The sequence below is a fragment of the Bidens hawaiensis genome, unplaced genomic scaffold (genome assembly GCF_021521415.1).
Source record: "Bidens hawaiensis isolate Kalapana, Puna unplaced genomic scaffold, B.hawaiensis_p1.1 tig00000864_1, whole genome shotgun sequence".
Taxonomy (NCBI): Eukaryota; Viridiplantae; Streptophyta; class Magnoliopsida; order Asterales; family Asteraceae; genus Bidens; species Bidens hawaiensis.
This window is the reverse complement of record NW_027491050.1, coordinates 4,261,524-4,279,518: the sequence shown is the minus strand read 5'-3', so window position 1 is coordinate 4,279,518 and position 17,995 is coordinate 4,261,524. Positions and strand designations below refer to the sequence as shown.

The 17,995-nt window shown below is 34.9% G+C and overlaps 1 protein-coding gene across 1 annotated transcript; it reads left to right on the top strand.

Annotated features, from left to right (window-relative positions):
* The first annotated feature begins 308 nt into the window (after positions 1–308).
* LOC143543433 (uncharacterized) lies at positions 309–767 on the top strand. Its single transcript, XM_077035759.1, has one exon. It carries the CDS (start codon positions 309–311, stop codon positions 765–767), a length of 459 nt encoding a protein of 152 aa, XP_076891874.1.
* The last annotated feature ends 17,228 nt before the right edge of the window (positions 768–17,995 follow it).

The following is a 17,995-nucleotide window of genomic DNA, read 5'->3' as shown; positions in this document are numbered from 1 at the left end:
AGTTGAAGTGAGATTTTAAGGCTCTTTACTCTCGGTTTGGTGTTCCGAAAGCCTTGATCAGTGATCAAGGTACTCACTTCTGTAATGCGCAGATGGAGAAGGCATTGCAACGCTATGGGGTCACCCATCGGCTTGCCACCGCCTACCACCCACAGACTAGTGGGCAGGTGGTGAGTAACCGGGGCATTAAACGCATTCTTGAGAAGACGGTTGGAATAAACCAAAAGGATTGGTCCGACAAGCTAGATGCCGCTCTGTGGGCTTTCCGTACAGCGTATAAAACTCCGACCGGTTCTACACCGTTTCGGATGATTTATGGAAAGGCCTGTCATCTACCCGTCGATTTGGAGCATCGTGCCTCGTGGGCACTTCAGATAGTTAACCTCGATCTTTCGACTGCCGAAGATCATCATTTTCATCAGCTGCATGAGTTGGAGGAGCTTCGTGATCATGCATATGCGCATTCATATAATTATAAGCAAAGGACTAAGGAGTTGCATGATCAAAAGCTACAAGGTAATAAACAGCTCAAGTGTGGGGACACCATACTTCTTTTTAATTCTAGGTTGAAGTTGTTCCCGGGAAAGCTTAAGTCCCGATGGTATGGACCGTTCACGCTCAAGGAAGTCTTCCCGTATGGAGCAGTTGATATTGAAGATAAAAATGGGAGCTTCAAGGTTAATGGTCACCGTCTCAAACATTATATCGGCGAGAAGGCGGAAGAAAGGGAAGGCGTGGTCTTGTGCCTCACAGCATTTGACACATAGGCGTGATGGAGGGGTCAGGCTGAGGACCGGCAAAACTAAGCACTCACGGGAGGCAGCCCGAGTTGTAGAGTTTTGTATTTATTTTGTTTATTTTATTTTTTGTTCAGGATATCTCTTTACTAACGATTGCTCGTACTCAATCTCCATTTGAGTCGGTCGGTTTTAGGAGTATCGATACAAAAAAAAAAATTAAAAATCCAAAATATCATAAAATGAAAAAATATGTTTATTTCTTATATTTTCATTTTGTTTTGTACGCCGCTATATGCGAGCGAGTGTGGTTTAGTACAGATGGTATTTATTCGCATGATAAGTCTGATGGCGTTGTGGAACTTGCTCCTGAGGATCGCAAGATTAGAAGACACAGCTATTTACCAGGGGAGTATTAGTTCTTTTCTTTCGTATTTTTAATTTCTAGAATAGTTTTATTTTATTTTATTTTATTTTCCTTTCTTTTTCTTGTTCTCATTGAGGACGATGTTTTCGTTAAAGTGTGGGGATGAGAGTTTATTTTAGTTAGTTGTATGACAAAAATAAAAAAAATTAAAAAAAAATAAATTAAAAAAAAGATACAAAAAATAAATAAATGTAAAAAAAAAAGAGAGAGAGTTCCCTTGAATTAAATGTTACGCAAGAAATGGAAAATGATAGAAAAATTAGGAATTGGTTTTTAAAACTACTAATATATATGAGATAAAAAAAATAGAAAGCGCACTTAATTTGGGATGTGTCGGTAGGCCAACTAGCCTTGAAAGGTTTCCTGTGATTATTATTAATATACCTAATAGTCATAAACATTGAGGGTTCTCATCTTAAGGGGAGATAGTGAAGCTGAAAATTCGATAAGGCATAGCGAGTATTACCATGATCTACTTTAAGGTGGTGAGAATTACATGCACTTAAAATTTAGCACACCACTTTGTTGAGTAAATAATGAGAGGTGGCGCCCCACCATGTCCAAATTTTATACGAGCTTAGAAAAATAGTTATATATTTAGGTAAAATATGCCTAAGAGCACAAAATTGTGTTGAACGAACATCAAAGATATGCAAATATTTTGAAAGTAAATGTTAGAGCATAATGTCTATTGCTAGGGTCTTAGATGTGTTAGATATGATTGTTTAGAACTAAAATTTCAAATGTATAGTTTGTGTTAGTTAGTCAATGCAAAAGTCTTCAAGTCAATGCATATCATATGCGGCGTTATGATATACGCCGTATATCATCTACGGACTTGATGAGCTTGTCCATGTTTCCTATAAATAGGGGACTTATGCATTATTATGTAGACTTTTGGTGAATGTTAGAGTGAGAGAGTAGAGAGAGAAAGTTGCTACAAAGTCATATCTTGTAATCTTTGAAGTTATGAATGAAGAGTATGCTTAATGTTTACTTGTGGTGTTTAATCTCAATGGTTTCCGCACTTTGAGATACAAGTTGTAACATCTAGAGATCCTAATTGTTGTATTCATCAGCAAGGCTCCCCTTACAAGTGGTATCAGAGATTTGGTGCTCGATATCGGAAGAAAATAACAAGATACACTCGTTTCACGTCAAGAATCGATCTATTTCTCAACTTGTTAGAAAGTTCGTTTCGGATTCGTTAAAGTCAAAGCATATCCAAAAGCTCAGAGCCTTTCGGTGCTCAATTCCACAACTAATCCTTGAATCTCGTGCTTAACCGTTACTTCTAACGTGCTCGCTTTTGATTCCGTGAGTTTGTGTTCTTCGTGATGAGTTTTGGTTGATTCGAACTATAATCGGTTGTTGTTTTACGTTTAGAACTGTTTTGGATTCATCTACGAGTGATTTCGAATACAATCATGTGTTCAACTTGATCTCCGGTGATATTTTCGTGTTTTCCGGCCATAATAACCGTTTTCACGGTGGTGTAACAAACTTTTCCGGCGAAGTTCCAGCGACAACAGAAATTTTCGGCGGTCTTTAACAACTTTTTCCGGCGAGCTTTAACCAATTCATTCATTGAGTTTAATTCATTGGTGATTAAGAACGTTAAAAGTGCTGAATTTGCTGCTGAAACTGCTATAAACAAGTGGTTTTGGTGCTGATTTTTGTCAAAAATTGCTAAAACGAGCTTTAACGGGCTGGAAATACGCTGAATTTACTGTTATAGCTGCCGTCCACGGTTAAATGAGCTGTTAGCGAACCGAAAATAGCTGAAACAGGCCAAAACGAGCTGGATTTTACTGTTTTCGAGCTGAAACTGCTGAAAACGCGCTGTTAAGTGCTGAAACGAACTGAGAAATTGCTGAAAACGTGCTGATTTGTTGTTCAATGAGCTGAAATTTGCTGAAACGAACTAAAACGAGCTGAACTTAGTGATTTTTAGTGCTGAACTGCTGTCAAAACGTGCTGAGTTTACTGTTTAAGTGCTGAAACAGGCCAAAAACGCGCCAAAACGTTCTTAAAGGAGCTGTTTAACGTGCTGAACTGTTGTTAAACGAGCTGAAACGAACCAGAAAGTTGCTGAAATTTGCTGAAACATGCTTAAATTGCTGAAAGTTGCTGAAATTGCTGAACTCTGTTGATTTTGTTGCTGATTTTCTAAAAAAATGGTTAAAACGAGTCAGAAAGTTGCTGAAATTTGCTGTTTTGCTGATAAACGAGCCTAAACAAGTCAAAAAGTTGCTGAAATTTGTTGAATTAAGATTACAAAAAAATTTCAAAATGGAATTTTCGAGTTTGTTTAACGTTGAAGTTACATCGAGAAGAAACGTTTTGAAGAAAGAATTTGTTGATTTTGAGATGATGACTGGAGAATTGTTTGATCGTTTAATCGAAAGATATTGCAAGCTTGTGAGCGAAATGAAGCATATCAGGATTGTAAGACGGGAGTTCGAATACATTGATAGGTTGGCCGATATACTCATTGAAACTTCAACTGAAGATTTGGGTATAATCATTTTGTCAATACAATCAAACCCCAACACATACAATCTCTCCCGATTCATCGAGAAGCTAATGATGCATGAGGTAATTAAAGATTCTGAAAAGGTTGATGATGAGATTGAAGTTCAAAATGACTGGTCTGAAAAGATGATTGATAAACTTGCTGAAAAGATCGTCAAATCTGAAGAACTGTCATTGCCAGAATTTGAGACCACTCCGAAGTTCGATAATGATAGTGGTTCAGAATTTGATGAAGAATAGGTTTTGGAATCATGGTGTCAGTCTACTTATGATCCTCTGAAATTGGAATTGAGGGAAATTATTGTTGAGGATGAAGCTGAGGCTAGAGCTAAGGGAACTGAACCTATTCTCAATCAAGCTAACACAGAAAGTTCAGACATCCCGGCTATGAATGTCGAAGAGGTTAAGTATTCGAGGTACACTCTGAACCTTCTGCTCATCATGTTAAAATCAAATTAAAGTCTAATCATGAGTCTTTAAACATTCATAACGTAAAGTCATGTGAAAAATGTGGGTTACTTCAGAAAGAATGTTTAGAAAAAGATGTGGAGAATAAAATGTTAAAAACTCACAATGACTCTTTACTAAATGAGCTTAAACATATTAAAGAAGCTTATGCTAAGCTTCGAACATGTGAAAAGGCACTGGGGGAAAAGATTGATCAAAATGAGAAAACAATTTTGATGTTAAAACAAACTGTTAATGAAAAGGATGATTTAAAGCTTAACAGTTTCAAAGCAGCGTCTCACCTCCTGGACAATATTCTCCCGAAACCAACAGGTAGAGATGAAATATCTGGGGAAGTTGTCTATGGTTATAATGACCATGGTTTGGGGTATAAGCAAGATCAAACCCCAATTTCCCCTGAGCCTCTAAAATCAAAAAATATAAAAACTAGGCGTGATCGTGTTCAAGAACCTCTGGTTAGAAAGTTTGTTGACCGGAGGAGATGTTTTAACTGTAACGAAGTGGGACAGGTGTTCTTTGTGTGTCCTAATCGTTATAAACACGATCATGGCAACCACCAAAAATTTGTTAATAAGGTTGAATTCGTACATAGTACAACATCTGAAAGTAAGAAAGAAATTCAGTCTCGAAATCGATCCAATAAGGATTTCTTTGTTCGAAAAGAGAAATGTACACAAACTAAGGAATCTACTTGTTATAAGAAGAGTTCTAAGTTTGCTTACATTCCAAAATTAGATGTTGTTACATCTAAAATAAACCAAGATGCTCTTAAAACAGAAAATAAAAAATTTCAAAAATCAAAATCAAAAAAATACAAGACCAAGTGTCAAACCAAATTTGAATTTAAACGTCAAACCTAACATTGTTGAGGTTGTTGATTTGAAAGAGTGTGATGCAAAAAGGTTTGAAAGTTTGAAATTTTATTTAAAAAGATCCAAATCAAAGTTATATCATTGGGTAATCAAGAAAAAGGACTCAAATGTCAAATCTAAACAAGATTTTGATGAGAAAGAGTCTTGTTCTGAAAGTTCGGATAACACTATCATATCTGTAAAAACCGAATCTTCAGAAAATTCAAATGTTTATTCTGAGTGTTTAGATAGCAAGCATTTTGTTGTAACAAATTTGTCTGAAACTTCTGAAAATGTTGAGAATTTTGAAAATGTCATGAGGTCTAAGACCAAGCGGGCCTGGATTTTCCTATTTTCTTAAACTGTGTTTGTAGGGGCTCCCATAAGTCATAATGTCTATCATTGGAGCATGGTTCTGCTAAACATTGCCAAATCAATGGAGGGCGGGGCAAACACAGGAAATCTGGAAAGATGGAGCTCATTACGGTTTGCTTTTCATGTCCATTTTGGATTGCTTAACTATTTATTCTTGTTAATGAGGCTACCATTGTGATTAACTAAAAGTGATCTAAAATTAGCTATAGACCACATCAAACAGTCAAGTTTATTTTTGTTAATGTTTTTGATTTTAGGGGGAGAAAATTTCTGAAAAACCAAAAACATTGAAAAATCTGAAAAAGCCAAAAACACTGAAAAACCAAAAACATTGAAAAATCTGAAAAAACCAAAAACATTATAAAATTTAAAATGTCAAAAACATAAAAAATGTTGCTCCTCAGAAAATGAGTTTTTAAAGCAAAAAGGGAAGATGATAGTACATTGATAATCTGGTCCTAAATCCAGTAAAAAGTAGGTATAAAAGGCTGTGTGCTTAATTGTATTGGTTCATTGGTAGGCCTTTAAAACAAACAAGTAAGGAAAAGTAAGTGATATAAATTTAAATTGCCAAATTGATGGGGTATTAGTTTCTAGCAAAAGTCTTGATAATGATGGCAGAAATGTAATAGCTAGTCATACTCAAGCCTTTTAATCAGAATGATAGTTTAAAATTTTGTTAAAAAAGTAGCTGTCAGTAAGTGGTTAACGCTTCAACGACGCATGGTCTTATGCCTTAAATCCTGTATTGATGGGATGCTTTAAGGTTCCTGGATTCATCTGGTCTTTATGCGGTTTATCTTCTGGGTATTCATTTCAATGAATATTTAAACAGGCTATAAAAAGCAAACCCGCAAATTAAGCTGCTTTATAAGTCATTAAACTTGATCGCACAAGTACTTAGGTACTAAATTCAATACTGACTTGATCAAAATCCGTTGTTAGACACACGTTGTCCCCTTGCTCGCGTCTTATTACCATTAAGAAACAGATCACAAGGGACACAACATTTGCAAGCCGACAGATGAAATCGTGCATACTCATCCATGGAACAGGACCTTAGGATATTGCTTGATAACGAGGGTATATCTTGTAGTGGGGATTATTTACTGATTTGCTTGAAAAGTATTTTTATCTTCTGGTTTTAAGGTTTAAGTCAAGTTGGGGTGTTTATGTGAAAATCAAATTAAGCCTGAATCAAGATTAGAGCTAATATTTTTCTAACATCTTGTGCCTAATTGAACCAATTAATTGTATCACTGAAATTTCTGAATCACTTGTTTAAAAGGTTTAGGTGGATAATAAAAGTTGAAAATAAAACTGTGATGGAAGGGCAATTTGGTCAATATGATTCCCTGCTCAAACTCACAAAAATAAGTAATTGTTTACATGTTTGTAAATAGCTTTGAATTTCATTTGTTTTCTGTCTTTACTGCTTATCATTAAAAACCAAAAAGATTTTATTTTTCCGTTTTATTTTCGAGTGTTGATGTTGGAATACAAAATTTTATAAAATCAATTGAAACATATTTAAAAGTTAGTGTTTTTCAACATAATTAATTTGGACTTGATAAACAACTTTTTGTTGATGTTTGTGGTGGTAAATTGTCAAACTGTTGAAAAATCTTTACAAGTTTTTGAGTATTCTTACATTGTTAATTAAGATTTTCAACTTACAATTATCATGAGTAACAGGTCCCATCAAGACATGAAGCTTGAAGTGGAGTGTGTTATATGATCAAGAATTGAGGGGTAGAATTATTGAAGATTCAGTTCTGGAAAGTGTCAAAGACTATACAAATAGAGACGATAATATTTAAACAATTGTTTGAAGCCTTACGTTAAATGTTCTTTGCACTTAAGGAAGGAATTGATAATTTGATGATATGTGTTGACGAGACAAGCGATACCCAGAGCTAAAATGTTAAAGCACTTAATTTAAATGGAAAGACTCAGCAATATCCGGGGGGGGGGGGGGGCTGTTAGTGCATACGTCTATAGCTTTCGTCTTTTTCAAATGAAGGTGAGCGGGGTGTTAAAGGAGCTAAAAGGTTGAGCATTTTAGATGGAGTAAAAATAAATATTTTATTATATGGGGTGATAGAGAATTTGATTACGAGCACATGGGCGAAAACGGCAAGTAAAACGGAGCCATAACAAAGAAGTTATGCCCAAAACAGTTTTTCTGTTTTTCTGGAGCATAACATATATGCTGAAGACATATCCGTTGAGAACATATCCCTTGGTTGAAAACATATGCGCCATAAATGTCTTTATCAACCTATAAATAGTGATTTTGATATATGTTTTCATAACTCTTTGATCCAGAACGTATATGTACTGATATTTGTCATATCTTATTGTAAACCTTGAGATATATGAGAAATAGAGAGAAGATAATGAGAAATCTTGTTTTTGATCACGTTTAGGGATTCCGCACCTTCACGTTGATTGTAGATATCGATCTACGTCTTGTTCACGACACGAACACGTCACTTGTAGGAACATGTTCATGTCTTGAACAAGACGTAGATCGATATCTATAATCAATGTGAATGTGCGGAATCCCTAAACGTGATCGAAAACAACAAGATTTCTCGTTTTCTTCTCTTTATTTCTCATATATCTCAAGGTTTGCAACAAGATATGACAAATATCAGTACATATACGTTCTGGATCAAAGAGTTATGAAAACATATATCAAAATCACTATTTATAGGCTGATAAAGACATTTCTGGCGCACATGTTTTCAACTAGTGGATATGTTCTCAACAGATATGTCTTCAGCGTATATGTTAAACTCCAGAAAAACAGAAAAACTGTTTCGGCATAACTTCTTTATTATGGCTCCGTTTTACTTGCCGTTTTCGCCCATGTGCTCGTAATCAAATTCTCTATCACCCCATATAATAAAATATTCATTTCTACTCCATCTAAAATGCTCAACCTTTTAGCTCCTTTAAAGCTCCGCTCACCTTCATTTGACAAAGACGAAAGCAATAAACGTATGCACTAACAGTAATGTGAATGAGAAAGTTATGCAAATGCCAAAGAAGCATTCACAAAAAAAATCAATCAAAAATTAGAAAAAGAGGTCAAAAGGAACATAATAGACGGGGCAGAAAGCTTACGTGTTACCAAGGGGATGGTGACTCTGAAAATACACTATTGGGTGGAGGCCTGGGACCGTCATATACTGGGTTGACGCTTGGATGAAACAATGATGTGCCAAAATCCGCTAATATAGTTTCAGGATTAGGTATTGCTCGTTGGACCTCATTTGACTATTCATCTATCTAAATTCCACCTAAGTGCATTTTCTTCTTACCATTAAATGGGTTTTTAGCTTACAGTGATAGGTTGAACCAGTACGTTTCAACCCGGTTTTAATGTCTTGATTATGCTTGAGATGGAGGTAAGCAGATCTGTAACTCTTTAGGTGTGAGACCCATAGGTTTATTGATATCACTTGAACTTAATCATTAAATATGATGGGGGCTTGATAGGTTGGTGGCGGGGTTTAAGTGGACAACAATATCGGCAATCGCGGTTTTTGCGTTTATCTATTATTAATTAAAGTAACCTAAATGTTTTGAAAATCAGTTTTCCGATTATGATTCCATTGCAAATAGCTTTTTCAAGGACGAACAAGGTCTAAATGTGGGGATATTTGATGTGGTCTAAATTATATATAAATATTATAAATGTTTCTGACACTTTTGAGTAGCTTTGGGGTTGTTTTTGTTAAATTCAACTCGTTTATGGTTCATATGTGAGTTAATAAGATTTCATGAGACAACGAGCTAATATAAAGCGTTTGAACTAAACTTGAAAACAACAAATAATTATATTAAAGTCATTACGTGCTATGATTAAATTACTCATGTGCAGACTCTTATGTGATCTCATTAGAATTAGTTTTATATAAATCGCATCTAATGAAATGACAAGACCCGAGCCCCGGTGCAGAAGCGTGAATAATGGTCGTTATTAACGGTGGAGCTCGGATCTAAGCTAGGATCAAATCGTATTCACTCTTGAAGATGTTTTGGACGGATGAGTGGTGTTTGGGAGAGAGCCTGAATCGATTACAATGAATAATAGACTGGATGAACAAATATATGTAATCGAAACACAAATAAAGAAGTGGTAGTATGATTTCATTAGTCAAAAGATTGTCATACAGAGCATTCATACATACACACATACATACAATAAAGATCAGCCACCTCCAGGAGAGCTCATCCTGGAGGCGGCAGCTCTCTCTAAGAGATAAAACCCTAGATCTCACACAATACACAATACACTCATACTAGACAAATTAACAAATACATCTATTTATACTAGTCTAGCATGTCTTGGTCTTCAAGCCATCCACCCTTGGTTAAGACAAAAAATATTGATTACTTTTCACCCATAATAATAATAATTCGATGCGTCGGTATAAAATATAAGTCCCAACAATCTCCCCCTTAGACCGATGCTATCGAATTTCTTCCATGATCACCTCAAAACTCGTTGTCTTTCGTTGAAATTTTCCCCCTCACGTTAAGCTTCTCCCGTTGTTCATTTTATATCATTTCTCCTATATCACATTCGGATACATTTGTATGGGCATATGAACGTGACTTTGAACTTCAAAGATCAACTTCAAGTAACAAGGTCATCACAAAAAGAAATAAACTCAATGTGATCATCAAATAATCTTCCATTCTTCAAATCTGTTTCTTCCCTTGTACATCATCTTCAAACCATTCCCTGAATCAAGATAGCATTCAAGTCAACCATAACCCGTTCTTGATTGTCAATTGACTGTTTTCATAGGCGTTTAAACTTTACTGATCATCCGTTCACCATGTTACTAGTGATGACTCTATCTTCTCAACCGTACTAGGAAATCTGAAAAATCACAAACAAACAAACGTCTCTAAAGAATCTTGAATTATTGATCTTGATCAACTTTTCATTAACTTGAGTCTTTTCACTTGATTTGAAGCTAGAATTTGCAATGAAATTCAAGAATTTTTACTCCCCCAATTTCGTTGCAATTGTCTTTGAAAATTGTGTCTTCAAATCAAGTATGGGTGAAACTACCTTGACCATCCTTATCAAGATTGTTGATTCTGTAATAAACAAAGATAAACAAAACATTATGTTGGTTGACACTCATAAGTGATTAAATCCGTAAACTTGGTCAACACTTGTTCTTGTAAAGCTCTTTGATGAAGTTGTGAAAAATTGATAAGGCTTTGATTTCCTTTTACTTGTTGATGATTGGATAAAATTTACAAAAATATCCTTGGTATATATCTTCCGTAAAGATCAGCTTGGTCAAACGGTCAACGACACCAAATATTCAAAAGTTTCTTTAAAACGTGTAATTCATTTACGAGCATGGATTTTCAGTTCACGAGCACACATAAGTCCTTTAAATCCCTTCACAAGCATACTCAATTTTTTTTACTCGAGCATGCTCAAGACCATGCTCGAAAATACTTAGTCTTTTTCTCTCTTTCATCGAGCATGCTCGAGACCATGCTCGAAAATACTTAATTCTTTTTATGTCTTTCATCGAGCATGCTCTAGACCATGCTCAAGAGTATGCTCGAAAATACTTGTGTTTTTCTGTCTTTCATTGAGCATGCTCGAGGGCATGCTCGAAAACACTTGTTTTTTCTTCTTTTCCTGAGAATTCTTAGAAGCAAAAGTGTGCTCGAAGACAAAGTGTGCTCGAAAACACTTGTATTTTTCTTTTCTTTTCTTGAGCATGCTCAAGAGAAAAAGTGTGCTCGAAGAAGGTTTGCTTGAGTAAAACAAAGTGTGCTCAGGACCAAAAGATAGATTGTTGAGATATTCCAGGATGTGCTCGGGGTTCATGTGCTCGAATCCAAACTTGATGTGCTCGATATAAGATATGCTCGAGATAAGCTATGCTCGAAGCAACACTTAGTCATTTTACATACTCGAGACCATTCTTATCATGCTTGAGACATCCAGACTTCTTTTCTGCATCATCAATAAATGATTTTCCAATACAAAACATGCTTGAATATTCCCTTTGCATCTTCCATCTGCTGCTACAAACAATGATTAGATTGCTCCTAGTACCTATTCATTCTTGACTTCTACATATCATATTGTACCAGCTGCAATGTTCTTCAATATTCCCTTTACTGTTCTAGCAGCACACTCATATCAGAAACAATTACAAGCACATAAAACCCTAATTTTCAGATCAAGAACCAAACTTCTTCATTTGAAATTAATCGTTGTAGCAATATCCCAGTCATCTCGATATCAACCATCTATCTTCAATCTATCAACAGCCGTTACAGATCTGAAAATCATCTTCAATAACAGTTTTGGCCCAAAACAAGCTAAAAGCACTATTACATCAGATCTGGACCGATATGACCAAATAAACATAAAATTGATGTTGAATCTCCGAACGAGTCATCAACCCAAACAACAATCCACATAAATTTTACCCAAATCATCAAATAATTTCAAAACCCTAAAAAATTTTCAACAAACTTCATCGGTTTAACATCCATGGTGGATTCAAGAGCGAGATGAATCAGATTTAGCGGTTAGTCTAAACGATTCGGCAACCCTGTTCTGATACCAACTGACAAGACCCAAGCCCCTGATGTGGAAGCGTGAATAATGGTCGTTATTAACGAGCCTTAGAGGAGTTTGTGATTTTGATACTGACCAAGTAATAAATCATTAGGGTACTTAGAAAATCAATCATGCTTTAACTATCTTTCTAGACGTTTTTAGGGGTCTTTAGTAAAACTGACCATGGGGACCTATTTTCCCTTATTATTGTCTAGTTACATCATCCTTAGAACCCGGTTTCATGTGTTCGTTGTCACCCAAGCGTCGTTGATAGTCGTTATGATTCCTTACCAAGGTGGTTCCCCTTCATCATATTTGAGAGCTCCGTTAGCGCCGTTAGTGTCGTTAAGTTTTTCCGTTAGTTTCGTTAATTTAAGTAAGTTAGTTAAAGTAGTTTAAATTAATTAAAACAAAATAATAAAAAAATAATAATTAATTAAATATTATTATTAGGAAGTACTTAGTTAGGGTCTAGTTTTCCGAGCCACCTCACATGTCATTGAGTTCGATATCCTGACTTCCTTTCTCTTTGCTACACACGACCGGTACACTTGCTGATTGTGTGAACTAGGTTAGGTTGTTTGTTTTTTAAAGCTTAGTTGCGAATTATTTTATTAATTAGATATATTTTCGCACATCACTCGCCATCATTTATTTCCTTGAAAATTGAAAATTAGATGGTCCGAACCCTTCACAGTTAAGGAAGCTTTTGAGTATGGAATCATTGAACTTATTAAAAAAGATGGACATAGCTTGAAGGTAAACAGTCACCGACTTAAACTTTACTTAGGATAACCCGTAGAAACCACGATATAGGTACGTCACCCCCATCCCCTGAACTAAACTAACATAATTGTCAGTTAAGCTATTGACTTTCGACAAAAATTTAAAAAGTTTAGGTTTAGTTTTTTGTTTTTAGATTAAGTTATAAAAAAAATTAGGAAAACACGTGTCACACCCCATTTAGCAAATAGTGGAAGTGTAAAACGGAAATGTAACAGAAACCTCTGGTATCAACCACATTGTTTATAAAGAACAATACAAACTAGTTTACAATATTTTACATTGAAAACTTCGTTACGACTAGGTGATATAAACTAAATCCAGCCTGTTAAGTGGCTTAACTTCTTACAAGCACACTTGCATCAATTCACCCAGCATTGGTCGCAAGTCAAACAAGTAGCACATTGACTTTCTAGTCCAAGTCCGGTATATCTGAAAAACATGTTAAAGTGGGTCAACTACAAGTAGTTGGTGAGTTTCACGAGTTTCAAGAAATCGGTTGTGCGTATAACAACCATATTTTGTAAATACGCAAGTATGTATATATGTACGTACGTACGTACGTACGTATGTATGTATGTATGTATGTATGTATGTTAACAAGTACGTTTGTTTGTATATTTATGATGTAATTATGCTAAGCTACAGTGAAGCCTTGACTGTTCATGCTGCGTGCCTCCATTTCCCACGCTCAATCAACCATTGTGCCCCCCTTCTGCCCACAACATGCCTTGAGTAGTTATGTCTAACACTACATAGCGTGTTTGTATAATTAAGGTCATGTGCAAACGGCGTTATGTGTGACACGGCAACCAAGACGATTCCATTTGGGTTTGTCAAGCCAATAGTACTATTGACAAGCCACCGGCTCGAAGTTAATCACTGTGTTCGTGGGGACTTTTGTGTGTTAACACTTAGATAATTCCCATCATCAAACAATTCAGAGTATATAGCTATGTATCAACATATTTTTCACCTCAAAAGTTCGTAAAACTAATTTAAAAGTAGGGTCATGAAACTCACTGTTTAATCGGGATTCAGTACAGTGTCGGCTTGTAATTCATTTGGCTCGTATTACTAGTCCGTATAATGAATGTGTAACATTCGTTACTTTTCAAACCTGAAAACCCGACCCATTTTTTTTAATTTTTGATTTTGTTTATAAAGATACACACACACATCTATATATATATATATATATCTCAAGCTTCGTTTAATGTATTTTATAGTCGTCGATTTTTGCTAAGTTCGTTAAATCGACCCAATTTATCGTCAGGCGTATTCTTGTTCATTATTAATCAATGATTATCGTTCGTTCGTTTTATTTTCACTTTATTCAATAAACATAACTTCGGGATTTAAAGTTTAAAGCTTTAAAAGATTTAAACAAATTCCAAACTATTCGAGTATAATAGGAACATTATCAAAGTTCGGGATTCAATTCGTAAATTACCTTTTAGATCTCTAGTCATAAACAATATCAAAGTTCAAGGTTTATTTTGAAAACATATTTTGAAAACTGATTTAAACAAATAGAAAGTTGAGGGGTTAAAAGGGTAAATATATATTCAAAATATTATTAAAAAAAAAAAACAAGTCCAGCCCTCCCTTCCCCCACCTTCGTTTTTCGCCGGCTGCCGGCCCGTTTTCTCTGGCGACCTTTATTCAAGCCATATAACTTGCGTTTGACCAATTAAATTTCATAACGACCTAATTATTCAACGACACTCTTTAATCAACATATTAATTACTTCATAACACCCATTAGTCGTCGGTTAGGCCGCTAGAGAACCACCGAAAATTTCTTCAAAACGCAATAACGTATAATTAACACCATACGAGTCAAATACTAGTATAAATTGGACCCTTAACTAAAAACTAAACTCGTCCATAACCATTCTTTCATCTAAAAACTCTCTAAGGTCACTAATCAACCCGTCGAAGTCCGTTTTCTGGCCAATGCTTGTTCTCTGTCAATCCACAACTATTCCAGGTAATCTTAATATGCATATTGGTCGTTTTTCACCGTATAACAAAACCCCTAACACTAAATTAACATTCATGGAGCTGAAGCAATGAATTAAGAACCTAGGGTTTGAGTGATAATGATGAACTTGAGTTTTTATATAAATATTGCTGATGGTATTCTTTAACCAAATATGCAAACTGGTCCAATGGTTAAGCTCTATGTGTGTAACCAGGAGGACCCGGGTCATAGCACCTTTGGTCCTTTTTTATAAACTATATTAAATTAGTAAATATCAGTAAAATTATTTAAAAATCTAAATTAAACTTGTTAAAAATTATTAAAACCATAATAAATCAAATAACATTGTTTTTCCAACTAAATAAATTTTTATAAAATATATATTATCTTTTTCATCTAAAAACCAACTTTTAGTTTCATTAAATCTTCTTGAAAACACGATTAACATTATTATTTAACATTTCGCTAACTTTTTAATACACTAAAATGAGATTTTACTGTTAAAATCCATGTTCGACAAATAATATAATTCTCATGTTAATTAAATAATTTAAACCATAAAAATTAGTTTTATTATGAATCATTATCGTTAACACGCAAACTTTGATTCGGTAATATTAATTAGTACATCGCAACTCGTTAACTTTAATTCGTCAGAATTTTAATTCGTTCGTTAACTTTAATCCAACAATGTAGTTATATTCATTTGTGATAAACCTTATCAATTAAAATCCGTGCTTCGTATTAACATTAGATTACTAATATTAAAACAATATAAATCGTTAAAATCCGTTAATGTTTAAATATAATATTATAATGCCATAAAATTCATAAAATATACCAATATCATTTTTAACTAAGTTATTAAATTAACTATGCAATCCCGTTAGTTAGATTTTTGTTTTGTTTTCAAATATAGTTCGTGAAGTCCAGCTGCTTTGATTTCGTTAACACGCTTTCGCTTTTTATATTACAAGTTTGTCTTCAATTTCGAGGTGAGTTTCTCACACCCCCTTTTTAAACGTTTTTATATTTTTGGGGGTAGTATATGTATCCTATCAACTTCAAGTATTTATGGTTTACTTACAAACTACAATTCATATCATGGACTTGTGTGCTTACTTGCTTATTTGTTATATTCGTGGATTTCAAGTGGTTGCCTCAATAAGTATGATCATGCTCCCCCCTTTGCACTCAGGTCCAACTTTATCGAGTGGAAAAGGGACGTCATTTCCGAGTACGTTGGTAGCCCCCACTGGAAAGGACCTTCATATGTTCTTTACACTCAGGTCCATTGCATCGAGTGTAAAGAACCCTTATGTGCTCATTTAACAAGTTTCATGCAATTGTATGATTTTTACGTATTATATCAAACGGTGGGAATCTCATCAGCTATGTTCATAGCTGACTTTACTTTATACATATGCTGCAGGTGTAGAGACACGAGGATGAAGGTTAGAAGACACATAGCATGCTTATAGGATATTCAAAAAAACAACTTATCGTTTCGTTTATTTATTTGTTTACAACTTGTATTATTTGATAAACTTATGTTACATGATGATTTAAATGAAATAATGTTATTATGGTCACTTAATAGTGTCACGTGTGTTTGAGCAATCTGTACGTCACACTCAGGCGTTTCCGCTTTAGCAGGGGTGTTACAGAATGTTATAATAATATTAATATGTTAATATTATTATAATCATTATACTAGACTGGGCTGTATAGCTAATCTGGATTAGCTGCTACACCCAGAAAGTGTCAGTAGGCTTAGATTGTGATGTTGTTCAATGTTTAATACTTATAACCGAAATTGGCTTAGTTTCCCCGGTTCACCAGCTGGTCCAAGTTGTTCGTTTATGCGTTTAGAAAACGTTTATGTGGATGTAAACTTGGGTAAACGTGTTGGTTGAAAAAATGATTAAGTTATAAAGAAAGATCACAAATTGGGGGTCTGGATTCACTACTGTTGGGACTTATATTTTAGACCAACACATCGAATTATTATTATTATGGGTGAAAAATAATTAATATTTTTGGTCTTAACCAAGGGTGGATGGCTTGAAGACCAAGACATGCTAGACTAGTATAAATAGATGTATTTGTTAATTTGTCTAGTATGAGTGTATTGTGTATTGTGTGAGATCGAGGGTTTTATCTCTTAGAGAGAGCCGCCGCTACCAAGATGAGCTCTCATGGAGGTGGCTGATCTTTATTGTATGTATGTGTGTATGTATGAGTGCTCCGTATGACAATCTTTTTACTAATGAAATCATACTACCACTTCTTTATTTGTGTTTCGATTACATATATTTGTTCATCCAGTCTATTTTTCATTGTAATCGATTCAGGCTCTCTCCCAAACACAACTCATCCGTCCAAAACACCTTTCAAGAGTGAATACGATTCGATCCTAGCTCAGATCCGAGCTCCACCATTGAGAACGACCATTATTCACGCTTCCGCACTGGGGCTCGGGTCCTGTCAGTTGGTATCAGAGCAGGGTTATCGAATCGTTCAGGGTAACCGCTGAATCTGATTCATCTCACTATTGAATCCACCATGGACGTTAAACTGATGAGGTTTGTTGTAAAATTTTTAGGGTTTTGAAATTATTTGATGATTTGGGTAAAATTTATGTGGATTGATGTTTGGGTTGATGACTCGTTTGGAGATTCAACATCAATTTCATGTTTATTTGGTCATATCGGTCCAGATCTGATGTAATAGTGTTTTTAGCTTGTTTTGGGGCAAAACTTTTATTGAAGATGATTTTCAGATCTGTAACGGCTGTTGATAGATTGAAGATAGATGGTGGATAATGAGATGACTGGGATATTGCTACAATGATTAATTTCAGATAAAGAAGCTTGGTTCTTGATCTGAAAATTAGGGTTTTATGTGCTCATAATTGTTTCTGATATGAATGTGCTGCTTGAACAGTAAAGGGAATATTGAAGAACATTGCTGTTGGTACAATCTAATCTGTAGAAGTCAAGAATGAACAGGTACTAGGAGCAATCTAATCATTGTTCGTAGCAGCAGATGGAAAATGCAGAGGGAATATTCAAGCAGGTTCTGTATTGGAAAATCATTGATTAATGATGCAGAAGAAAGGTCTGTTGTTCGAGCATCGATATATGTATCCGAAAGGTATCTTATATATTGCTCGAGCATAATGGACAAGACTGTCATGAAGTATTACGA